The sequence below is a fragment of the Amblyomma mixtum genome, chromosome 8 (genome assembly GCF_055824585.1).
Source record: "Amblyomma mixtum isolate Tamu chromosome 8, ASM5582458v1, whole genome shotgun sequence".
NCBI lineage: Eukaryota > Metazoa > Arthropoda > Arachnida > Ixodida > Ixodidae > Amblyomma > Amblyomma mixtum.
The window spans coordinates 69,031,382-69,057,912 of record NC_143019.1 but is presented as its reverse complement, the minus strand read 5'-3'; the positions used below and the strand labels follow the sequence as shown (position 1 = coordinate 69,057,912).

The 26,531-nt window shown below is 51.6% G+C and overlaps 1 protein-coding gene and 1 pseudogene across 1 annotated transcript; one reads left to right on the top strand and one right to left on the bottom strand.

Moving 5' to 3' along the window:
- The first annotated feature begins 7,303 nt into the window (after nucleotides 1–7,303).
- LOC149332874 (membrane metallo-endopeptidase-like 1) lies at nucleotides 7,304–13,966 on the top strand (annotated as a pseudogene).
- A 5,593-nt stretch (nucleotides 13,967–19,559) lies between these two features.
- On the bottom strand, nucleotides 19,560–26,097 carry LOC149332873 (membrane metallo-endopeptidase-like 1). Its single transcript, XM_089557576.1, has 4 exons — nucleotides 25,729–26,097; nucleotides 24,721–24,835; nucleotides 23,392–23,588; nucleotides 19,560–21,653 (listed from the first exon to the last, which is right to left on the bottom strand). The coding sequence occupies exons 1-4, from the start codon at nucleotides 26,095–26,097 to the stop codon at nucleotides 19,560–19,562; spliced, it is 2,775 nt and encodes a 924-aa protein (XP_089413702.1).
- Between the last annotated feature and the right edge of the window lie 434 nt (nucleotides 26,098–26,531).

The window sequence follows — 26,531 nt, the reverse complement described above, 5'->3', positions numbered from 1 at the left end:
TAAGGCTATGAGAGACGCCGTAGTAGAGGGCTCCGGAAATTTAGACCACCTGGGGTTCTTTAACGTGCACTGACATCGCACAGTACACGGGCCTCTAGAATTTCTCCAAAGAAATTCCAGCCGCCGCGGCCGGGATCGAACCCGCGTCTTTCGGGTCAGCAGCCGAGCACCATAACCGCTGAGCCACCACGGCGGCCTGACTGAATTGCGTAGAGGCGAAAGCGTGTTCCGCACCACTTTGCCTATATGTCACTGGTGAGGTGACCACTGGATCACGTCATACATGATTAATGACTAATTGTTAAGTAATAACGAATTACTAATTTCGACTAATTACTGATTGATGACAATATTAATCAACTGCTAATGACACTTAAGCTTCGCCTTCAGGAGTGGAACGCGACAGCGTGTTCCAGCGCTGCCAGGGTGTCCACGGAACACCACCACCCGTTCTGCGCGATGCCTTGCCCTTGAGCGCATCGTTTTAAGCATGAAATGCTTTTAGCCCCCGTTGTCGGCAGTGTGGTGACGTCACGCCGAGGCCGAGAGGCATCATCCGGGCAGAGAGAGAGAGAGAGAGAGAGAAAACTTTATTTACAAAGGAATTCGGGGCACGCCCCAGGGTCCCCGCACGGCCCCACTGCACTCAAGTGTTTATGTTCCTGAGGTCCATAACACTGGCAGCACGGCCGGTGGCGATGGTCTGCACGGCCGGGTCCCCCGAATGCAGCAGGGTCTCCCAGTCCAACCAGGTCTTGAGGTTCTCTAGGTCCCGCGGGTGAATTCTACTCATCCGGGCACTGAAATCCACTCATCCGGGCACTAAAATCCATTCATCAGGGCACTGAAATCCAGTCACCCGCGCACTGAATTCCAGTCATCCGGGCTCTGAAACGAGAACATCCGGGCACCGTACGAGACTTAACGAGATTTAACGAGACTCTCTAAGCCCTCCTACGCGACCGGCATGCAAGCGCCGGCTGGTCTTCAAAGGAGTCACAAAAAATAACTGCTGCCAGTGCCTTCTCAATGTTTATCAAGATATCAGTCGCTGTGCGTTTGATAACGCACGGAATTATAATTTCCGATTTCTAATAACGCGTGCAAAAAGCACATAAATGCCACGATACACTTCGTTGTCATACGTGATCTCTTAGAGGCTTCGCGCATCGAAGCAAAGCCGCGCAGGCGCACAGGGGCCCGGGGGAGAAGCGCTGCGTTCAAAGGGCAAGGCATCGGGCGAACGGGTGGTGGCGTTCCTCCCTTCCATTACGGTGCGGTTCGGGTGTCCACCGAGATGGCAGAGAATTACTGCGCCATTTCCTTTCCTCAAAAAACCTTGCGTTCAAATGGCAAGGCATCGCGCTGAACGGGTGGTGGCGTTCCTCCCTTCCTGTACGGTGCGGTTCGGGTGTCCACCGAGATGACATTAGGCCCGTAAACATTTCATGCTTACTCTACTCTCGGTTACGGGAGAGGCAGAGATTTTTTTAAGCATGAAATGCTTTTAGCCCCCGTTGTCGGCAGTGTGGTGACGTCACGCCGAGACCGAGAGCCATCATCCGGGCACTGAAATCTACTCATCCGGGCACTGAAATCCACTCATCCGGGCACTGAAATCCACTCATCCGGGCACTGAAATCCACTCATCCGGGCACTGAATTCCAGTCATCCGGGCTCTGAAACGAGAACATCCGGGCACCGTACGAGACTTAACGAGATTTAACGAGACTCTCTAAGCCCTCCTACGCGACCGGCATGCAAGCGCCGGGTGGTCTCCAAAGGAGTCACAAAAAATAACTGCTGCCAGTGCCTTCTCAATGTTTATCAAGATATCAGTCGCTGTGCGTTTGATAATGCACGGAATTATAATTTCCGATTTCTAATAACTGTTGTATCGTAGTAATGATAATTAGCAGTAAAACAGTACACGTAGCATACGGTCGAGCCGATCGGTATTCTACTACTTCGTCGTCTTCTCCACTCCCGTGCGCGCGAGTGCGTGCAGCGCACCTGCCACACTTCATCTTTATCACATTTCCGCCGCACTTAAAAAAAACAAAATGTCTAGCGGATGTCTTAGTCTTTGAACCAGGCGGGCCGCTTCTTTTTTCGAGTACTTCGGTGAGGCGGCGCAGGAAGTGAAGCCGCAGTTGCCGCTGTGGATGTACTACACGAGGGTTGAGGAGCGGCTGCCGATTCCGGAGCGGGCGAAACCAGGTGCGATGAAGGGCCCGGGCAGCTAACTTGAGCGGCTGGCATCAGATGGATTGAAGGCGCGTCCGAAGAACCCTGGACCACGGTTCCGGACTGTGGACTGGGCGGCGGCATTCTGTTGCCGTCGATAGGCGGCGAAATATCAGCGAAAAGGGCCGCTGGAGCTGGAGAGGACAGTTGCTGCTGAACTACTTCTGGGCGAACCGCAGAAAACTTGGACGAGTGCCACACTCGCCCATCATCCAGCAGATAAGATGCAGGTCCACGCTGCTCCACAACCTTCCGAGGCTCCGAAAACCGAGCTGACAGTTTGCCTCGCACAGTTGGTTTTCGAACACGCACGTACTGGCCAATCTGAAAGTCACGACACTTGGCGCCACTCCGCTGGTCCGCATAAAGCTTGTACTGCGCTTGCTTCTCCTCAAGCCTCTGCCGCAAAAGCTTAAGCGCTTTTGTCGGATCCGTTGAGAAGCACTGATCCGGCAGTCCTACGACGTTCAGTCTTGTGCGGGGCAACCGGCCATGAAGTAGGACAGCTGGTGCAATTCCAGTCGTGGCATGGGGCGTACAGCGGTGGACACCGAGGTAGTCCACAATCGCTGTACGTAGGTCGCGTCGCTCGCACAGAGCCAGCTGAATATAGTACTTAAGCACTCGATTGAATTGTTCCACGAGTCCATTAGCTTGGGGATGGTACACTGAAGAGTAGCAATGGCGTATCCCCCGTTCGCGGAGGAAAGTTTGCATGGCCATCGATGAGAATTGAGGTCCGTGGTCAGAAACAATCTCTTGAGGGTAACCCTCACGAGCAAAGAGGCCAAGCAGGAATTCTTGAACGGTTTGAGTTGTGATGGCATCAGCGAGGAAAACCTCTGGCCACTTACTATAATAGTCCATGAGAGTAATCGTGAAGTGGCAGCCACTGGGAGCATGGTCGAAAGGCCCCACGATATCAATGGCAACCGTATCCCAAGGTTTTTCTGGGAAGGCGACAGGTTGCAGAGGCGTATCAGGTGTCATGGAAAGACATTCCAACGATGCACCTTTGATCTTCATTTGTAGGGCTGCAATGGAATCCAGACCCAGCAGCGTTGTGCCTCCCGAGACAACGTACAACAGTATGCAGGCGGTACGGTCGTGAAACGTTGCTGTGGCAACAAAACACCCTTGGACTATAATCCGAGACTTAGAATAGTCCAGTAGTTGAACTGCAGTTGATTTAAGCGGGAAACTTTCAGCGAAGAATCGGTGGTATAGATCTTCAGAAATAATTGACACAGATGAGTCGGTGTCAATAAGGAAGCGGATGGACTTGCCTTCAATCAGGACCGAGGCGAAAATTCCATTTTTTTTACTTTCAACATTGCGAATAGACGCACTGCTGGAGCCATCCGGCATCGACGATGTGTCAGCAGTATCTGCAACATTTTGAACTTGAACAGGACGGTCGGACGACTTGCAGAGGGAGTCGAAATGGCCCATCTTGCCGCACCGACGACACTTGCGGTTGCGGGCTCGGCATGCAGGGTTGTTCGCCAGGTGGGCCGTAGAACCGCAACGGTAGCACATGCGCTGTGGTATTGCAGCAGCAGGTTGTGACGGTTGACTTTGGCACTTGCAGCAATGGGCCTGAGGTGGTGTTTGTCTCGATCCGCGCTCGCATCCCACACGCTGTACTGGAGCGACCTCCTCAGCCAATTCCCTGGCTTCACGGGAAGCTTGCTCGCACTGTCGAGCAAGGAGCACGGCGCGCGACAGAGTCAAGGAGGAGCCTTCCATGAGTAGGCGCTCACGCAGATGGCAACTCGAGGTCTTCTCCACCAGCTGGCCCCTGATCATATCGTCCGCCATGGTCCCAAAGCCACAGTCGCCGACAAGGCTGCGAAGGACAGCGACGTACTCATCGGTTGTCTCTCCTGGAGCCTGAACTCGACGCCGGAAGCGATGACGTGCGGCGATTACATTCACGGACGATTTGTAATGCGCCGACAGGATAGATATCGCCGCATCAAATTCGTCAAGGCGCGGCGCCTCGTCACCGGAGTGCGATGCAGCTGCTGTAGGCGCTGGAGTGGACGACGGCGGCGCCAATGTATAAAAAATGCGCTGGCCTTCCAGTCCGATGCAATTCAGCAGGATGGCCTTCCGCCTGTCCGCGCCCAGAGCAGAGGCACCAGAGGCCAGCATGTAATTCCGGAACGCCAGCTCCCATTGCTCCCATGGTAGGGCAGGACGACCAGGAGTCGGCAGGAACGGCGGTGGTGGCTGAAGCCCAGAAAAGCTCATGACGGATGGTGAGCAGTCCACGTCAAGGTCCTGAATCAAAACAGCATCCTCGTCGCCAAAATATGTTGTATCGTAGTAATGATAATTAGCAGTAAAACAGTACACGTAGCATACGGTCGAGCCGATCTGTATTCTACTACTTCGTCGTCTTCTCCACTCCCGTGCGCGCGAGTGCGTGCAGCGCACCTGCCACACTTCATCTTTATCACAATAACGCGTGCAAAAAGCACATAAATGCCACGATACACTTCGTTGTCATACGTGATCTCTTAGGGGCTTCGCGCATCGAAGCAAAGCCGCGCAGGCGCACAGGGGCCCGGGGGAGAAGCGCTGCGTTCAAAGGGCAAGGCATCGCGCCGAACGGGTGGTGGCGTTCCTCCCTTCCATTACGGTGTGGTTCGGGTGTCCACCCAGATGGAAGAGAATTACTGCGCCATTTCCTTTCCTCAAAAAACCTTGCGTTCAAATGGCAAGGCATCGCGCTGAACGGGTGGTGGCGTTCCTCCCTTCCTGTACGGTGCGGTTCGGGTGTCCACCGAGATGACATTAGGCCCGTAAACATTTCATGCTTACTCTACTCTCGGTTACGGGAGAGGCAGAGATTTTTGAGGAAAGGAAATGGCGCAGTAATTCTCTGCCATCTCGGTGGACACCCGAACCACACCGTAATGGAAGGGAGGAACGCCACCACCCGTTCGGCGCGATGCCTTGCCCTTTGAACGCAGCGCTTCTCCCCTGGGCCCCTGTGCGCCTGCGCGGCTTTGCTTCGATGCGCGAAGCCCCTAAGAGATCACGTATGACAACGAAGTGTATCGTGGCATTTATGTCCGTTTTGCACGTGGTTTTGAGGAATGAAAATGGCGCAGTAATTCTCTCTCACCTCGTTGGACACTCGTACCGCACCGTACAGGACAGGAGGAAGTAGGAGTGAAAGAAGAGAACGAAGGGCCGTAATGAAGGGAATCAAAATGGTATTTGAGGAAAGGAAATTACGCAGTAACTGTCTCACATATCTCGGTGGACATCCGTCATCCGTTTGTAAAGGAAGGGAGGAAGTCGGAGCGATAAATAATCAGAAAAGGGGGGGGGGTGTAATGAAGAAAATGAAAATTGTATTTGAGGAAAGGAAACAACGGAGTAACTGTCTCACATATCTCGGTGGACACCAGTCAAAAGCGTGACACCTCTGCTGACAAGCTTCTGCTGACAACCTTCTGTCGACAACGATGAGGCATTAAAGGCTTTCGCTTCAATACTAACGGTGTATGCATTCGTGCTTTCAAAATTTCCGCTTTCGGCCTGAAAAGCACCGCCTTCTATCGGCGCGTCTTGCAGCCTTCCAATGAGCAAGCGCTGGCAGCACGTTCTCAGCCTGCTGGCACCGAGACGTGGACGCCAGCCCCAGAATCGGCGACTAACGATCGTCCAAGTGCAGCGGAGACTCTCCCGGGTGAGTACGGGCTCGGTACCACTTATGCTGCCTGGAAATCCAGAGACCCTTCTGGCACCACGTCTGGCACCACAAAGAGGCTCATCTCTTCGAAAACAACCAGGCCAGAAAGCGCGGATGCCTTGTTGGCAGATGTTTTTAGCAGCTTTCTTGGATGGGACAGCTGACAGATCAAGAAATAGATTGCTAAATCAGTGATGACAGACGTACGGTCATCGGTCAATGTATTGGGAGACAGAGCAACGCCGGACAGGTTCACTTTATTCCGCGAAATCGCAGCACTGAAAGATCAAGGTGACGTTCGCGCACAGTGCTTAGAGAATTAAGTGCTTCTTCCCGAACAAACTAACAGGACATCTATCAAGATATCCCAAAAGGCTCAGTCAAATGAGAAGTCGAAGCGTATTTGTGCACTCCTGAACAGGCGACGGAAGCCAATCAATTTTCAGTCATGATCGCATCATTCCAACCTAGGTAAACTGGTAAATTGGTTAAAGAAATGGCGCAGTATCTGTCTCACATATCTCGGCGCACACCTGAACCGCGGCGCAAGGGAAGGGAGGAAGGTAGGATTGAAAAAAGAAAGGTGTCGTAGTGGAGGTCTCCGAAATAATTTCGACCACCTGGGGATATTCAACGTGCACTGACATCGCACAGCACACGGGCGCCTCTTGCGTTCCGCCTCCACCGAAACGCGGCGGCCGCGGTCGGGTTCGAACCCGGGTACTCAGGCTCGCTAGAAGAGCGCCTTGCCACTGAGCCACCGCGGCGGGTCCTTAACGGTAACCAGAAATCAGCAACGCAGGAAAGGGCACGGCAATTTACTCTGGCCTCTGCACTCTGAGTTCTCAGCTAAGATTTTTAAAAACTTCTTAATAGAAAGGAGCGGCTGCCGGTTCCATTTTTATTCAGAGAGGGACTTCGCTTCGCAGCACGCGCGGGACATTCTGGAACATTTCGAACGAAAGATAATGTTCGTAATAGAGTGAGAAAATTCTGTTAGTACTGAATAGTTAATCAAAGAGGGAAGCTCTATAGGACGGAGTGGCCTGACGCGCTAAGTGCAAAAAACGTGATACATTACGGTCACCAAACTATAGGAGTGCAAAGACAATATACCACGTAACGGAAATGAAACCTTAGCAGGCAAAGTTGGAAATGTGACAAAATTCCATCGTCGTTTAGAAGAGGATCTATTAGGGCGCTCTTTTCGTTCTACGTGCAGCACGAGCGGACGACAGTCGACCGTCCTCCAAGATCAACGCGACGGCTGTGTGGGAGGCGGCGAAGAGGGAGGCCTCTCGTGAGGCGGGTCTTTCGGGAACGTGGCTGTCCGCTCCCCAAGCAACCGGTGCCGGTGCAGCTAAGTCGGCCCAGGACACCTGGCAAGGACTTCAGCGCTGGGCGCAGTTCCGACACCCGGTCAGTGCTTGACGGAGTACCGAGCAGAGAGCCGTCAACGTCGGCTGACATCCCCTGTGATGCCTGTAGCACGGCCCGCATGTGGTGGAGTGCGGACAGGAGAGCGCGGTGGCTTAGCAGCGCTGTCATGATGGTGAAAATGATTTTTGCGCTAAAAGCGATATAAAATGAACGTCCCAATGTTTTGAAGAAGTGTTAGAATGTGGTCAGGACATGCAGGAAGGAAAAGGCAGTGGAGGCGTGCCATGCATGCCGGATGCGTTGCGAAAAGCTTGGCTGCTGCCAGGTGTCATTCCTAAGTTTATTTTATGGGCACACAGGAACGACGTGTACGGATTAGGAGACCAGTAGCCGTACCAAGAGAGTAATACGAGCAGGAGACTACAAATGGAGCGGAGAGTATTTAGGTGCTGTCGGATAATGTACGGCAGTTTACCTGTGGTCCTAGAGAGTGAAGTCTATTACTACTGTATCCTATCGGTAGCCACTTGTGGGTTAGAAACTTGGGAGGCTAGAACAAAGGGTTAACTTCTTCCGTAGTCGAAACAACAAAGCACCGAGCTACGGAAACGAAAATTAACGTAGGGCTCTTAAGTCTACTTACGTGATATGAATGTGAAAGCATTGTTTTTATTTTCATATCCTTTATATTTCTGTCTAACTACACTTCATTGTTTCTCTCCCCAGTCATAGACTAAATTACTATACAGTCCTAAGGCGTTGTTCGCATGTAAGCAATAGGGTCTGTGACCTAAAAGTTGCGTGCTCAATTCGGAGCCAGGAAGTTCTGAGTTCAATTCTCCGCACCTTAAGAACAGAAATATTATTTTTCTTTGATGCCACGGTTACGTCATGCGGTAGTTCCAAACCACATTTGTGGTCAACAATGGCGGGTTTCGCTGTCGATGAGCCATACAATACAAGGGAAGAAACAAAAAGTAATGATACTGTTGAGGTTTTGCGGGGTCGCAGCGGAGCACAAGAGAGAGTCGACCAGCGTGGCAGGCTTCTAGTTCCGGACTGCGCGTGCCGGGCGTGCGCTCCGAGCACGCGCTGTCGTTCTTTATTTTCTTCTACCGCGGGAACGCCGATCTCAGCGCCGGCGCTTTATAGCGTCGCCGGGCGCTACAGGGCCCCCCGCCTAGACGGAACGTCGAAATATACGCGCCGACGGGGCAGAGATGGAGTGGCCACGGCAGACAAGCAGGCAGCTAGAGTAACAGTGTCCCCACGGGGTCGCTACAAGGTCCGGTAAGTTCATGTCGGGGGCCGGGAAGAGCAGTCGGGTGGAGTGCGCCGGCTCAGGTGGACGAGCCTGGCTGCTGCGCAACGGGCGAATGATGCAGGGTATCGAGCTGACAATGGACATGGGGGCAGGGGAGGCCATGGTCAGGCCGTCACCGGCTGTAGTGCTGCCCGCTGACACAAGTGTCAGCGGTGTTGGAGTGTTGCGGCTGATGTCCATGGGGATCTGACGCACCGTGTACGCGAGCACAAGCACAGGAGCGGCCGAAACGGCGCCATGGACTGACAGCAGATGTGGTGGGACCGTCGACACAACGGTGACAGCTGTGACGATGCCGGAGCAAGTTGCTGGGCTCAATCCAAGGTGCTTGGCTGAAACGGGAGTGACAGTCCGGAGCACCTCGCCAGTGTCGATGCGCGTGTGGGCATGGTCAGCTGTGGGTGTCTGCAAGAAGGTTGTGCCAGTGACAGGCCGTGGAGCCGAGACTGCTACATCAGACGGCTGGCTGGCAGCAACAGACACAGCTGGTGGATGGAGAGTTGCTGCACTACTCGGTGTGGATAGCTCTGCCATTCGTTCCTGATGGTGGCTCAAGGCAGGCACCAAAGCAGACGCTTGCTGCGACAGTGTCGAGCTGCCAGGGTCAGACTCCGAGAAGCGGGTGACAGTACTCAGGGCTTGGGGAGGGGCCTCTTGAGCACGCGGTGTGGCCGCCGATGTAGTGGGGCTGGTATGTGGCATATGCTGCGGTGGCGGCAAACTCACTTCGCCTGTAGCACGATCGCTCAGGTCAGTGACTGACGGCTTTGCCGGAATGAGCGATGAGGCGGAAGGTGAGCTTTGGGCTGGCAGCGATGCTACGCCGTAGGATAGAGAAGTTGGCGGAATGGGGCACTCGTCGAGGAAGAGCTCGACGGACGGCAGCACTTTTGGAGATGAGAGAAGTTGCTCACCGGGCTGTGCCGAAGACGCCGTATCGTCCTTATTGGAGGCTGTATGGCCGCAGGCGCTGAACATGGTGGCGCGAAGCGCATCTGTCGCTGAGTGCGCTGACGTGGCAAACGGCGGTGGGCCAGGCACCTCACCGAGCTGCTGAGGGAATGACTGCGGACTTGGGGCCGTGGAGTCATCGCACAGTACTGCTAGCGTAACCGGGGCAGCAGGATGTGCTGCCGGAAGCGATGCGGTAGCGTCTGGTGCGGTCGGTGCTAAAGAAGCCGGGCCGGAGACGCTGGACTGGAGTGGCGGCGAGGCGGCGAGGGGCTGCTGAGGCGGGCCGGGTTCTGATGAAGGCTGCGTGGGCGCGAGCGAGGCCGGTGCAGGGCCAGAGGCTGGCGGCGGCGAAAACGGGTCCGCTGCGTCGTAGAGCGGCGGCGGAACGTAGTAGGCGCCGAAGTACGCCAAGACGGCCGCACGCAGCTCATCGTATGGCCGGCCGCCGAAAGCAGAGTAGGTGAGCCGACGCAGGAGGTCGGCCGGGAGGATGTCACAAAGGACTTCGTGTTTGAACGGCTGGATGGTGATGCCGTTCAGGTACATCGCAGCCTCCAGTTGGGCGAACCACCCGCCGACGCCTGCAGGCCGGAACGCCGGGAGCGGCGGGTCGAAACTTGGGTGCTGCCAGTACGCCATGCTGGTACGCCGCTGCGATAGAAGGCACGGTTCGCCAGGTCACCACTGTTGAAGAATTGCGGGGTCGCAGCGGAGCACCAGACAGAGACGACCAGCGTGGCAGGCTTCTAGTTCCGGACTGCGCGTGCCGGGCGTGCGCTCCGAGCACGCGCTGTCGTTCTTTATTTTCTTCTACCGCGGGAACGCCGATCTCAGCGCCGGCGCTTTATAGCGTCGCCGGGCGCTACAATACCTTAGTGGAAATCAAGTAGAAGTGGGCATGGAATGGGCATGTAATGCGTAGGTAAGATACCCGATGGTCCTTAAGGGTAGAGGACTTGATTCGGAGAGAATGCAATTGTTTCAGTGACAGCAGTTTGCGGGCTTAAAAGTGCGAGAGCTGGCACAGGAAATAGTTAATTGGAGAGGCATTGAAAAGGACCTTGTCCTGCAGTGGGCGTAGTTAAGCTAATGATGATGATGAGACACAGCATCATCGGGGGCCGACCGGCCCACTCGGGAGTGCTTGTGCCCGGAGAGGAGGGAGCTGCTTTGTGCTAATGGCGAGCCTGTATTTTCCAGCCGCGGTGCCGCTTCATAATCATTAGGCACCTTTAGTCACAGACACTAATGCATACAGTCTACCGTGTTACGTTTAGCGGTTCTCGAGTAACAGGAGCTCGCGCACATCCAATGCGCATTTGCGATTCACCTTTACGGCGCCAGATGGCGCCAGCTACCCGGTAGCTGCGCGCTCCTCCAGCATCGGGACCAATCAGCGCGTGCTCAGCGGCGGTGGGCGGGTTCCTCGTACTCCGGTAACGTCAAAACCGTATGCTAAAGGTGTCTAATGGCGTGTACCGTGTTATCGTTCACCATAGCGTACACCACTGTCAGGCGCACTTGTGATTCGTTTAAAAGAACCGTTTTTTTTTGTCACAAGATCGAATATGCACGCTTTGTGGAGCAGGAGCGACAACTACGTACAGGGTGTCGCAATTCTGTTTTGTGCCTACCAATAGCCTGTTAAGTACCAACCTCCTCAGCAAGAATACCCTCTCTATGAGATGCAGGTGAACTCTGAATGCTTCATCAGACACCCTGAAGCTTGAAGCGAGCTCGCTATACTCTGGGCTACTTTTAATTGTTTACGGCCACCTTTATGGCCTGTACATCCAGCATCTGTCCCTGCCACAGCAACGCTCATCACAGGGTGACAAATGTTCTAATTGCGAATTCTCGAGCCACTGTCAGCCAGTGTGGTTACTAGCAGCTGTATAACAATCGGCGTGTTCAGCTATTGTATTTGGCTATTAAAGCCACAATAAGTTGATAACATAGACGGCGGTCAGCGGGATCACATCGCAACTGGTTAAGCTGTGATGGCTGTCAGAGCACAATGGCTTTGTATTTGTGCATATTCCTAAACTAGCCCCTGAAAATTTAGGCACTGTTTCGTTCCACTGCAATATATTACGCCTCACAGTATAAATAAGCACTGAAAAGAAAAAAATATCAGTTATTAATTAATGTGCTGTAATATATCGCACGAAATCTTTTCGATACCTTGGAATGAGATGTTACCGTATGACCAATGTTGTAATTCTTCGCCTAATTTTCCGAATCGATTTGTTGCAGCCTTCCATCGAAGCAAAGGACAACCTGCCACCAGCAACAATGAGACAGAGGACTGGAGCTAAGACACCAATCCTGGTTTGCGTTTTAGCAACACTTTCGATTGTGGTCGCTGCAGTGTTGACTGCCTTGTTGCAGCCGCACAATAACGGGACCTCGAGTAATACAACGCCAGTCTGCTCGACGATCTCTTGCGTAAGCCACGCCCACATCTTAGGGATCAACCTTGGCCAGGGAAGAGCGCCATGCGCCGACTTCGGACACTTTGTTTGCTCCGGGTGGTCCAACAAGCACAGCGACATAACGTTCAGCGTCCGCGGAGAGGCCATTCTAAATTGGGTCATGAGAAAACAAAAGTACAGCATTCAAGCCGGCGTAATGAGCACCATAATAGAAAGGCCGCTCAATATGATTCGCAACTGTATGGACAAGAAGAGCAACCGCGAGGGCAATGACCAAGTGCGAGAATTTGTGAACTTTGTGAAAGGTCGCATCTTCTCCTGGCCGACTCGGGACTGGGACGAAGAAGAAGTGGTTCCGTGCTGGAAGCCTCTGCGAGCGCTAGTGGAGCTGGCCGTGCTGTGGGGGCTGCCGCTCTGGTTCCGCGTTGACATCTTGCCCAAGTTCAATGAGCCACGACGAGTTCGGGTCGTCGTCAGTCCATCACCACTGGCGACTGTTTTTCAATTGGCTCGACGTCAGGTTGCGCTCTTCGAGGACGCCTATTTGTACATCTTGCAAATATACATCGAGGACATATTCAGCAAACTGCCACCTGCTCCTGCATTCGAAGCTTTCCTGCGGGAGAGTGAAAGGATCCAAAATGACGTCTTCGGCAACGTGAGCGATGCCGCCGGTTTCAAGTACTCTTTACCCAAGGTTGTGACTATTCGAGGGCTGACATCGATCGCTAACTTAAGCCCCGAGGACTGGGAGGTAGCGCTGCAGTGTGTTAACAGTACTCCGCTGGCGAGTGATAGCCTGCTGCTGGTAACAAACGGAATGGTTTTGCAGGCAATGGACAACATCTTCACAGTGTACACTGCCAGGGAGATCTGGTTCCACACATCTTGGTGGCTCGTACAAATTACAGGCCCCCTAGTTAGTGACTCGATGTACAACGCAATCAAGATTCATCCGCATGGGAGATTAATACAGACTGTGCTTTGCCTATTTCACGTCGAAGCTTCGTACGGCGCCCTTCTAGCCGCTCTACTCAAGACCAGTCTCTCGGCTGCTGAGCGAGGCAACATCAATCGCGTGCTGAAGAACATCGAAGAGGTCACTTTGGCTAAGGTGAATGCATCGACGAGGTTGAGCCCAGCGGGAAGATCTGCGCTTGCAGATATGATGAATAGTACAAGAACACTTTTCTGGCCAGATGGACGCCTCGAAAGCATGGGAGACCTTGAGATGTTCTACGGCCCAGCTTACAACAGCTCGCTGAGCTTCTTCCTTGAATGGGTGCGGATACGAGAGCAGGTACAGGGCTCCATCGGCACAGATCAGTACGCAGAGGCGAGTAGCATGCACAGGATGGACGCAAATCGCTTAGCACAGTACAACGCTGGTCTGGGTGTGATTTCTTTGTCCGTGGCGCTTCTTGCACCTCCGTTCTACTACTCTGGTGGTACGAGTGCGATGATCTACACGGCGGTTTGGGTTTTATGTACGCCGAAGAATTACTGTACGCTCTCAACTCTATGGTATGCCTTCTGAAAGAAGGCAAAGCCTCATTTCTCCCTGAAGACGAAAGCCGGCTTGCCCTACAGAGCCTACCCTGCCCGCTGTGGTGCCCCTTTGTCAGCGGCAGCTCCAGTCTGTTTCCCGAACTCGAAGCAGTTGACATTGCCTATTCGGCGTACGTTCGCTTTCGGGATGAGGCCTCTGACCTGCCTCTCAAAGGCCTCGAGATATACAGCGCTGAGCAGCTGTTCTTTATTACCGCATGCCACACAAGCTGTTACGTGGACCGCCGAGGCGTCCCCTCCAATCATCCCTTTATGGCAGCATTGAAGAAATTTGCCCCTTTTATTGGGGCGTTCTCCTGTCCCAGCGGCTACGATGTGGACACTAAGGACATGTGCGACTACATCTGATCAAGAGGTCTGGTTCAAGTGGCTTCTTTTGCTTCATGCGTCGCTTCAGGAGCTTCTGTTCTGTCTTTGGATTCAAGTGCTAAACAAGACATATGGAACGTTTAAGCAAACTGCGGTCCATTCATAATTGAGGAACTTTGAAAGAACTTTATCTAACACCTTTTTATATACCTTTTTTTTTAAAGCTATGTTCACGGTACGTTGCACAAAACTGCTTTGTGAGCTTCTTGATTCGGCACGCAGCTTCCGATATGTTCATGCATATATTCTCGCCGCGTGGTAATCCTGCAGCCCGCTGCCCTGGCGTATTATTTCTGTTAGTACCTGCGAAAATCTGTCTTTGAGAAGCCCCAGGGTAGCATCTCATTTCTGTCGTGTGAAAATTTTGCTAACCATTTTGTGCCGTGGATGCTTTGCATCTGATTGAACTGGTCAATCGCATTACACCACGAGAACTGCAGTACGTTGTTCAGTGTCTCAATATGTTCCCGTCATTTAAATGTAGCCGGGAAGTCCAGAATGATCTTGTTTTTCACTGTCGCATTGCATAAAGGAAATGTCCGCAATTTTCTCTATCGCGGCATATCTCAAGCGAAAATTCCTGCATTTTACGTGCTTTACTTCTGTTTACCGTCGCTATGTCATTGGCCCCAACAATGTGTGTACTTAATTTCTCAAGGATGTCACAAAATGTAAAGATTGTGCGGATGGGTGAAATTTCATATCTGTTTTTTCGTTTAATGTCCACTTGCATTAATGTCTCTGACGAAGGCAGTGCCCGTTTGCCTCCTAGCTGTAGCGTTGGAAATATCAGTTTTTTGGAGCCGAGCGTGTTGAAGGAGTACAGACACCTAACTTTTGGGTGCGTGTTTTCTTCTTTGTAATGATGCGTGAGGCATTATCATGAAAACCTGCCATTGCCACGAGCAGCGTAAATGAGTACTACAAGGAAATTCAAGATGCTGGAAATCCTCTGTAACAAGGAGGGGCTCAAGGCCCACGGAATTGTTACGCTGGAAATGTTGAAAACTTGAGATTGTCAAGAGCGCAAGTCTTTACTTGTAACGAGCCGCGTTAGATGGTTGCTTGTATTGTGGTGAGCATTGTGGAAAGCCACAGTGCCGAGGTACCCACAGAAGTCCCACCCCTTCACGACCGAACCTTAGGCCATGCCTTTCGAATGGGGCTAGGTGTTGGAGTTCTTTCCACAAGCGAAAAAAATGTCGTTTCATCACCGCCATCGTCAGCCTGACTACGCCCACTGCAGGACAAAGGCCTCTCGCATATCTCTAAAACTGACCCAGCCTTGTAACAGCGGCGGCTCCCTTATCCCCGAAAATTTCCGATCTGATCTGCCCATCTGACTTCCTCTCGCCCCTTCCTACGTTGGCCCTCTTGGAATCCAATACGCTACACATAACGAACATTACTTTCTTGCTTTGCATCACATGCCCTGCCCATTTCTTCTTGATTTCGGCTAGGATGCCGTTCACCTGCGTTTGTAAGATAAACCTACCATTTTTTTCCCCGAAGCTCACTGCGGTTTCTCCAATTTAACTTGAACGGTGTCGTTTAGAAGCTCCCTTACCCATGCACACAGGTGCGAAGGAGGTTGAAAGTGTACCAGGCGAACAGGGCTGATGCCTCCTTTTTCTTCGGTGCCACCTGATTTAGGCTGTCTAAGTTCATATGTTCGGAGTAAATCTAACACTTGAAGCGGTAACCCCTCTCAAGATCACTGAGGGCACGAATAGTGGAAATATTCGTAAGGCGCCTATGTAACATCCGCATCCCTCGTTTTAGTAAGTTTGTAGTCAGGGCAATCGACCGAATCTAGTGGAGTTCAAATACTTTACCTGATTATTATAGCAGTGAAATTTTCGCTCTCTGTATCCCAGTCAAGCGGACGCAATGCTGTCTATAGTCAGCAGTTCACAATGTGCAACACATCCGAGGTGAAGTGCTATGCTAGTATCTTCAACTCTCCAACTGTGACTGTCAACGCCAGGGGCGGTAGACTGCAGGCAACTATAGACATTGAGATGGAGCCACGTGAATGAAGCCTGCAGTCATGTCAGGTAAGATAGACAAAAGGGGCGGTAGACTGCAGGCAACTATAGACATTGAGATGGAGCCACGTGAATGAAGCCTGCAGTCATGTCAGGTAAGATAGACAAAACCATAGTGCATGCTTGAAAACGCGCGGAAAGCTACCGAATAAGATAGACGGACTAACCACGTGATTCGTCTCTATGAACCTGAGACTGCAACGAGGCAGTTTCGCCAGAAATTCACGGAGAACCCGTTTGGCAGCGTGTGAGAAGCTTTCGCGTACACACAAGAATTAAACAAGCTAAACCATCAGCAATTTTTTTGTTTCCATGACCTCTGTTGAGGACGGAGGGGCCCTTGAGTTGGTGGTTTGTTGAGGTCCGCATGTCTCGGCTTTGAAAGACGAGGGCGAACTCCATTAAGGAGGAAACTGTACAGAAGATTTATTTTGCATATTTACAGTCGAGATGGGAGTGCTCCGGTCTCAAAAAACATCCCCTTAAATACAGTTCGTATTCCCCAGTTCCCTGACTGGGGAATTAAGTTCGAAGAACGCTCTCCAATCGGATAGGCAGTTGATGACGCCGATGGTAACATCCACGGCAGGGGCGGTGCTGGGCTCTCTCGCTCTCTCGCAGCTCGGTGGATGGGAAGGGGTAGATCAACAAACACTCATGTATCGCCTTGATCACTGCGGCAAGTGGGCTGCGCGAACCAACGTCCTCGAACTCCCCCGCCGGATGTCCGAAGCACGAGGCCTCTGTCGAGGACACAGCCGTCTTTCGATTAACAGCAACAGCTGGACCTTGTGAGCACTGCTCCGTCGTCCGGCGACCCGAGGGTAGACTCGACCACTGGACGCCGCCGCCGTGGCCGCTGCTTCCGCCGGAGCTTAGCCTTCGCCGCATCTTGCTTCACGATGACTCACGTCTTGTTACTTCTTCCCAGGCCCGCGTACCCCGATCTTAACACCTCTAACTTAAACTGAACCCTTTTCGTTACCCTCCAAATTTCTGCCCCATAGGTGAGTACCGGTACTTTACAGCTTTTGTACGTTGCATTGCTGCTTGTCGAATAAAAGTGAACCTAGTGTTTCCGCTCTCTTACAGCTGTAAGATATTGAGCAGCTGTGTCAATAGAAAGGAAGGAAAATACATAAATTAAAAACATTATTGCTTTCATCTTCACGGCGCGTAGTAGCCTCATGTGCCCTCCGTATTTTTGTTTCATGTATATGTACAAAGCTTCCCGATTAGTTGTCAAATAGGGGTTTAAATTTGAATTGTATTCCTTCAGAGTTGAATTTTACTCTTTCTTAGCTTTAGATTGTCTTTTTAAACGAAGCTGCAAACAATTTCTCGTGCATTCAAGAGGCTTCTCCGCAGTTTTCACCAAGAAGAAGGAATCTTGTTTTTGACAGCTGAATGAACCGTAACAGCCGTACGCAGAGTGGTATCTAGCAAAGAAGACAAAACACGGTGAGAGCCCGGTTCGTGTTATCCGATAGGGCAGTGGAGGATAACGCCTGACCTGCAAGTTTCCTGAACAGTACGTTGTTAGATTTTAGTGCTGAACCATTCCCTCTAAGGGGACTGCACGCTATAGTGAAACTTTTCGGGCCGTGGTCAGTGTCCACTATTCGCCATTAAGATAACCCAACACCAATAGCTGAAGTGAAATCTACCGCTGAACGAAAGATGTGCCCTCATAAATGTATTATATAACAGCTGTTGTAGCATCACAGGTAGTTGGCGGCCAGCAAGACAAATAGCTGCCCACTAGAATCTACTCGGAAAGCCCATAGCGCATGCATGATACGAAATGAAGCGTCCCGTGAGACCCGCTTTGGTGTTAGTACGAAGCATGTCAACGAAGCAATTCGCCCTACGCATATCTGCAGTAGCAGTTATTTGTGCCTGTAAGAGAGGCACGCTGTGGAATATCGATATCAAATGCAAAGTTCTGACATTACGCTCGAATAACCTTTTCGGACACATTCGCGCAATGAACCACTTTTCATGAAATCAAACCTAACAAGCCCACTCATCTTCCGTTAGCGCAATCAACTATAAGCACATAGAAATGTTTGAGTGAGTTCCGTGTAGAAATATTGTCAGGACTGTGTAGAAGGAAGATGCCATTGAGCGGCAGTTCCACTGGGGGACTGTTAGTCCAGCCATAATTATTAGTCAGCGACAACCTCGTAGTACTTACGTTGCCTTCCTTACTTGCGATGTTCATACTTCCGGTTACCAGCGCCTGTTTCCTGCAGCAGTTTTTGAGGGTGTCGTGTTTTGAGAGTGCTTGGCTTGCTAGGTTTCGATAGCGCTGTTGAGTGGTGTTGCGCTACATGTTGAAAACAGTTGCGTACTTATTTAAAAGTAAGAAAAAGGCAGTGCTAACATCAGATGTGACAATACAGCTGGCTGCACACCAGGTACCCAAACTGCGCAACACTCACCCACCTGTGATCAGTACGACCGCGCACGTCAGGCAGGGTTAAAAATCTGGTTTTAATACCACGCACGACATTCAACGGTTGTTGATGCATAGATGAAAGATCAGACCTTTGTTTGCAGGGAAGATATTATTCTCGAATGGTCATTTCCGCATTGGCCGTCGTGATATTCGTATCGGAAAAACGTCAGTATTTCCAACGCTACAGCTAGCTGGCAAACGTGTTCTCCCTTCGTCAGATACCAAAGGAAGTTCACACTTGACGCAAAAACCGGTATATAATTCCTGCTAAATCATTCCCACATATTTCGAAATCCTTGGAAAATAAACCATAGACGTTGTTACGGCCAATGGCATAGAGACGGTAAACAGAAGTAAAGCACGAAATGTTGAAGTTCCATTTTGGCAGCGATAGAGTCAGAATTGGAAACTTCGTATATGCAATGCGACTGTGATAAAAAAAAAGCTACTTCTGGACTTCTCCGCTACATTTAAGCAACATATAGGGACACAGAAAAAGTACTACATCGCTCGTAGTGTGTTGAGATTAATTCTACGAGCCGCAAAATTTCAACGGCATAAAATCGTAGCAAACATTTCACACAACAGAGATGACATCCCGCTACGCAGCTTCATACACAATGTCTAACAGCAATTATACATCAGAGCACCGTGTGGCAACATTACCGAGAGGTGACGACACTTGCACGAAGATACAAGCTACATGTCGAATCTTGAGCTCACAAAGTTGTTTTTACAATCCATCGTGAACATTCATTTTGCGCGGATAAGAAGTTATGTGTGAAGTTCATTCCATGAGTGAGTGAAGAAACTTTATTTCCGCCAGAAGAAGACCCGTGCCCCTCCGGGTCCGCACGCAGGCGTCAGGGGAGGGGCAGCGTCGCAGCTGGAAGACTAGCAACGGTATAGTTCCATGCTCTGCGATCCCGAATAGACAGCAGCCTAGCCAGCCATTCTATATCTGGTTGACCACTTGCGCAAAACAGCTGCTCCTAACGCGACGCCTGGAGAGAAAAGAGCCCACTTCCGGAAAGGAGCGACCTCTATCCGGGACTCTCGTCCGTCAGATGTAGTCGCACATATCCGTAGTGCCCACATCGTAGCCCCGGGGACAGGAGAACGCTCTAAGAAAAGGGGCAAACTTCTTCATTGCTGCCATACAGGGATGATTGGAGGGGATGTCTCGGGGGTCCACGTAACACCCTGTGTGGCAAGCGGTAATAAAGAACAGCTGCTCAGCGCTGTATATCTCGAGACCTTTGAGACGCAGGTCAGAGGCTTCATCCCGAAAGCGAACGTACGCCGAATAGGCAATGTCAACTGCTTCGAGTTCGGGAAACAGCCTGGAGCTGCCGTTGGAAAAGGGGCACCACAGCGGGCAGGGCACGCTCTGTAGGGCAAGCCGGCTTTCGTCTTCAGGAAGAAATGAGGCTTTGCCGTCTTTCAGAAGGCATACCATAGAGTTGAGAGCGTATAGTAATTCTTCGGCGTACATAAAACCCAAACCGCCGTAGAGCATCGCGCTCGTACCCCCTGAGTAGTAGAACGGAGGAGCAAGAAGTGCCACGGACATAGAAATCACGCCCAGACCAGCGTTGTACTGTGCTAAGCGATTTTCGTCCATCCTGTGCATGCTACTCGCCTCTGCGTACTGATCTGTGCCGATGGAGCCCTGTAGCTGCTCTCGTATCCGCACCCATTCAAGGAAGAAGCTCACCGAGCTGTTGTAAGCTGGGCCGTAGAACATCTCAAGGTCTTCCATGCTTTCTATGCGTCCATCTCGCCAGAAGACTGTTCTTGTACTATTCATCATATCTGCAAGCGCAGATCTCGCTGCTGGGCTCAACCTGGCCGATGCATTCACCTTAGCCAAAGTGACCTCTTCGATGTTCTTCAGCATGCGATTGATGTTGCCTCGCTCAGCAGCCGAGAGACTGGTCTTGTGTAGAGCGGCTAGAAGGGCACCGTAAGAAGCTTGTGCGTGAAAGACGCAAAGCAGAGTCTGTATGGATCTCACCAGCGGATGTGTCTTGACTGCGATGAACAACGGGTCACTGATTTGAGGGCCCATAATCTGTACGAGCCACCAAGATGTGTGGAACCAGATCTCCCTGGCATCGTACGCTGTGAAGATGGTCTCCATCGCCTGCACAACCATTCTGTTCGTTACCAGCAGCAGGCTATCACTCGTCAGCGGAGTACTGTTGACCCACTGCAGCGCTACCTCCCAGTCCTCGGGGCTTAAGTTAGCGATCGATGTTAGCCCTCGAATAGTGACAACCTTGGGTAAAGAGTACTTGAAACCGGCGGCATCACTTAAGTTGCCGAAAACGTCATTTTGGATCCTTTCACTCTCCAACAGGAAAGTCTCAAAGGCACGAGCAGCTGGCCGCTTGCTGAATATCTCCCCGATGTACATTTGTACGAGGAACGAATAGGCGTCCTCGAAGAGCGCTATCTCACGTTGAATCCGTTGAAAAACTATCGCCAATGGTGATGGACTGACGACGACCCGAACTCGTCGTGGCCCGTTGAACTTCGGTAAGAAGTCAACGCGGAACCAGAGGGGCAGCCCCCACAGCACGGCAAGCTCCACTAGCGCTCGCAGAGGCTTCCAGGATGGAACCACTTCTTCTTCGTCCCAGTCCCGAGTCGGCCAGGAGAAGATGCGGCCTTTCACAAAGTTCACAAATTCTCGCACTTGGTCATTGCCCTCGCTGTTGCTCTTCTTGTCCATACAGTTGCGAATCATATTGAGCGGCCTCTCTAACATGTTGCTCGTTACGCCGGCTTGAACGCTGTACTTCCGTACTCTCATGACCCAATTTAGAATGGCCTCTCCACGGACGTTGAACGTAATGTCGCTGTGCTTGTTTTTCCACCCGGAGCAAACAAAGCGGCCGAAGTCGGTGCATGGTGCTCTTCCCTGGCTGAGGTTGATCCCTAAGATGTGGGCGTGGCTTACGCAAGAGATCGTCGAGCAGACTGGAGTTATATTACTCGAGGTCCCGTTATTGTGCGGCTGCAACAATGCAGTCAACACTGCAGCGACCACAATCGAAAGTGTTGCTAAGACGCAAACCAGGACTGGTGTCTTGGCTCCAGTCCGCTGTCTCATTGTTGCTGCTGGCAGGTTGTCCTTCGCTTCGATTGAAGGCTGCAGCAAATCGATTCGGAGAATTAGGTGAAGAATTACAACATTGGTCATACGGTAATGTCTCATTCCAGGGTATCGAAAAGATTTCGTACATTTAATTAGTAAATGATATTTTTTCTTTTCAGTGCTTATTTGTACTGTGAGGCGTAATATACTGCAGTGAAACGAAACATAGTGCTTAAATATTCGGGGTTAAGTTTAGGAACATGCACAAATACAAAGCCATTGTGCTCTGACTTGTGGCAAAAAAAATGGTTCTTTTAATAGAATCACAAGAGTGCCTGACAGTGGCGTACGGTAACACGGTAGACATCATTAGACACCTTTAGAATAAGGTGTTACCGTTACCGGAGAACCGGGAACCCGCATACCGCCGCTGAGCACGCACTGATTGGTCCTGATGCTGCAGGAGCGCGCGCAGCTGCCCGGTAGCTGGCGCCATCTGGCGCGGTAAAGGTGAATCGCGCATGCGCATTGGATGCGCGCGGGCTTGCGGTACTCCAGAACCGGTAACGTAACATGGTACACAGTATGCAAAAGTGCCTGTGACTAAAGGTGCCTAATGATTATGAAGCGGCACCGCGGCTGGAAAATATAGCCTCGCCATTAACACAATGCAGCTCCCTCCTCTCCCGGCACACGCTCTCTCCAGTGGGCCGGTCTGCCCCCAATGATGGTGTGTCTCATCATAATCATTAGCTTAACTAGGCCCACTGCAGGACAAGGTCCTCTTCAATACCTCTCCAATTAACCCTTTCCGGTGCCACCTCCCGCACCCTTAACCCCGCAAACTGCTGTCGCTGAAACAGTTGCCTTCTCTCCGAATCTAGTCCGCTGCCCTTACGGACCATCGGCAGTCTTACCTACGCATTACATGCCCATACCACGCCCGCTTCTTCCTCTAGATTTCCGTTAAGGTATCATTATTCGTGTTTCTTCCCTAACGTACTGGGCTCTCTTCCTGTCTCTTGACGTTGCACAAGTCATTTAAATGCGAAAGCATTGCATGGCTCATCGACAACGAAACCCGCCGTTGTTGACCGCAAATGTGGTCACGAGAAATACCCCATAACGTAACCGTGTGGCATCAAAGAAACGTAAAATTCCTTGCTCCGAAGGAATTTCCAAAATAAAAACAATTCTTTCACATTCATATCACGTAGGTAGTTTTAAGAGCTCTACGTTAATTTTCGTTTCCGTAGCTCGGTGCTTTGTTCTTTCGACTACCGAAGAAGTTAACCCTTTGCGCTAACCTCCAAGTTTCTAACCCACAAGTGGCTACCGATAGGATACAGTAGTAATACACCTATCTCTCTAGGACCACCGGTAAACTGCCGTGCATTATCTGAGAGCACCTAAATACTCCCCGCCCCATTCGTATTCTCCTGCTTGCATTACTCTCGTGGTACGGCTAAGGGTCTCCCAATCCGTACACGTCGTTCCTGTGTGCCCATAAAGTAATCTTAGTAATGACACCTGTCAGCAGCCAGGCTTTTCGCAACGCAACCGGCATACACGGCGCGCCTCCACTGCCTTTTCCTTCCTGCATGTCTTGACCACATTCGAACACTTTTTCAAAACATTCGGTCGTTAATTTTATGTCGCTTTTAGCGCAAGTATCCTCTTCAGCACCATGACAGCGCCGCTAAGCCACCGCGACCTCCTCTCCGCACTCTACCACATGCGAGCCGTGCTACGGACACCACAGGGGATTCACGGCACTCCGTCAAGGACTGACCGGGTGTCGGAACTGCGCCCAGCGCTGAAGTCCGTGCCAGGTGTCCTGGGCCGACTTAGCAGCGCCGGCGCCGGTGGCTTGCGCCGCGGACAGCCACGTTCCGGAAAGAGCCGCCTCACGAGAGGCCTCCCTTTTCGCCGCCTTCGGCACAGCCGTCGCGTTGACCTTGGAAGGCGGTCGACTGTCGTCCAGTCGTGCTGCACGTAGAACGAAAAGAGCGCGCTGATAGATCCTCTTCTAAACGGCGATAGAGAGTCACCTTTCCAACGTAACCTCTTAATCTACCGGTGTTATGTTCTTTGGTTTCATTTCCGTTACTTGGTATATTGTCTTTGCACTTCTATAGTTTGTTGACCGTAATATATCACATTTATCACATTTAGCTTGTCGGGCCACTCCGTCCTATAGAGCTTCTTGACAGTGAAAGCGCTCAAAACGACAAGGACGACAGCAAAGGGAAGACATACAAAGCGCTTCGTATGTCTTTCCTTTGCTATCGTCCTTGTCCTTTTGAGCGCTTTCACTGTCAAGATGGAAAACCAGCTCTCCCACTCAATTAGAGTATTCTATAGAGCTTCCCTCTTTGATTAACTATTCAGTACTAATAGAATTTCCTCACTCTACCTCGCCCACCAGAACTGTTTACGAACACTATCTTTCGTTCGAAATGTTCCAGAATGTCCCGTGCGTGCCGCGAAGGAAGCCCCTCTCTGAATAAAAATATAACTGGCAGCCGCTTCTGTCGATTAACGAAGTTTCTTTAAATCTTAGTTGAGAACTGAGAGAGCACAGAGCAGAGTAAATTGACATTCCCTTTCCTGCGTTCCTGATTTCTGATGACCGTTAGGGACCTGGTTTGGAATGATCCGATCATGACTGAAAATTAATTGGCTTCCGTCGCCTGTTCAGGAGTGCAAAAATAGGCTTCGACTGCCCATTTGACTGAGCCTTTTGGGATATCTTGAAGGATGTCCGGTTAGTTTGTTCGAGAAGAAGCACTTAATTCTGTAAGCACTGTGGGCTAACATCACCTTTATCTCCGAGTGCTGCGATTTCGTGGAATAAAGTGAACATGTCCGGTGTCGCTCTGTCTCCCAATACATTGACTGGGGGCCGTACTGCTGTCTTCACTGCTTTAGGTATCTATTTCTTGATCTGTAAGCTGTCCTATCCAAGAAAGCTGCTAAAAACATCTGCCAACCAGGCATCCGCGCTTCCTGGCCTGTGTGTTTTCGGAGAGGTGAGCCTTCTCGTGGTCTCGAGGTGCCAGACGGAGTGAGGGGTGTCTGGACTTCCAGGCAGCATTAGCCGTACCCAGCCCGCACTCACCCGGGAGAGCCTCCGCTGCACTTGGACAGTCGTTAGCTGCCGATTCTGGGACTGGCGTCCACGTCTCGGTGCCAGCAGGCTGAGAACGTGCTGCCAGTGCCTGCTCGTCGGAAGGCTGCAGGACGCGCCGATAGAAGGCGGTGCTTTTCAGGCAGAAATCGGAAATTTCTAAAGCACGAATGCATACACCGTTAGTATTTCTCCCTCACTTTGTCCGCCATTTCCGTCCGTCCGCCTGCACGCATCACTAGGAAATTTTCGAAAATTAAATATACCCGAAATATTATCAGTCCCAACCGCGATCAGAACCTATGCCCCTTGGACGCTCAGCCAGAGGTACGTGGAGTGATATAAACAGCTCAGCCATAGCCGCAGCGCACTAACGCATGTCTAGAGGAGTGATTCACTCCCAGTACTCATTTTTCTTAAGATCAGCCATGAAGGAAGAAAATAACTCAGGAAAGGAGGCTAGGTCATGCTTTTTGAGGCCGTCCCGCCTTGTTCCTCCAACCTCTCTTGGCCGTAGTATGGGTGCGCTGGCGCATGCGCAGCTGACAGTGTTGCAGACGACGTCAGCATCAGGTGAGCGGCACTGAAACATCATTGGTGGTGTCAAAATGACCATTTATCGGTCACGTGACTCAGGAGCCGCCGAGATGCGTCATTGTCGCTACAATACATCTTGTGTTAGCAATTCCTGGCAGATAGGATGAAAGTCGTGAACCGTGCCATTTTCTATCCCTCTCTGCGTTCCTCTTCTGCCTTTTAGTAGTGTCACCCTGAAGTGCGCCGCCTCACGGAATGTCTGGAGGACGAGGCGCTCGGACTGATTTTGTTGGAAAGCAGATGATCTGATGACCATTGAAAATGCTGGCGTTGCTCACATAACAGGTGATATGACTCATTGTCCTGCGACTCATTGATTATCAATATTAGTATGACGCTCGAGACCCCTCACTCCAACTGACACCCGTGTGATGTGAACGATTCCAATCTTTCCCTCCTCACCTGCTGCGTGTGGTGAGGCTGCACGGCGACGCTCGCTTTCCTCTTGCGCCGAGTAGCCGGGGGAGTTCGACCCACAGCGTCGCTGAACTGCGCTACAGGAGTCTTTCCCGGCATTGGCGCTGACTCCCGCGACGTGTCGCTAGATCGGGTAGACGCGTTGGAAGACGCTCCTGACTGGCGTCGGCGTCGTTGACGACGCCGGAGGCGGGTCGTCGTGCCAGACGTCTCAGCAGGGGCGTTTTGTGCTCCGGGTGACACCCCTCGATCCGAGACGAGCGCCAGGGCCTCTGAAGGAGCAGCTTCCGCAGCCGAAGCCTCGGGTTCTTCCGGAGGCGCAGCAGGAGGCGGACGAGTTCCCGGGGAAGTCATCCGAGAAGGTGTCTGGTCCGAGGCCACAGCCCAATTTCTTCTCGTGGCAGGAAAGAGAAAATGGCGGTTCTAGCCTCTTCGATGCTTCTTCGTTCTGAAACACGCGGGCGCGGGATGATGATGATGGTGATGATGTCCTCAGGCTGAATGGGATGATCACGGCTGGCACGAGCAAGGCACCGCGACTTCTTCTCCGTCTGTGTCACTGGGCGCTTTGCCAGTTAGTTGGAAAGCTCTACAGGCAACGCAGGTGCCTCTCCGTTTCATGTGAAACACGTGTCTCGACTCGTGGTTGTGATTGTACGCGTCCTGATGTTGCTCTGTATGTATTTGCAGGTCTCTTATATCCAGGACGTCATCCATATTACGGCGTTTTTTTCTCCGCTTCCAAAAGCAAGGCTCCCAGTGTATTGCGCGATGTCAGTGTGCACTAA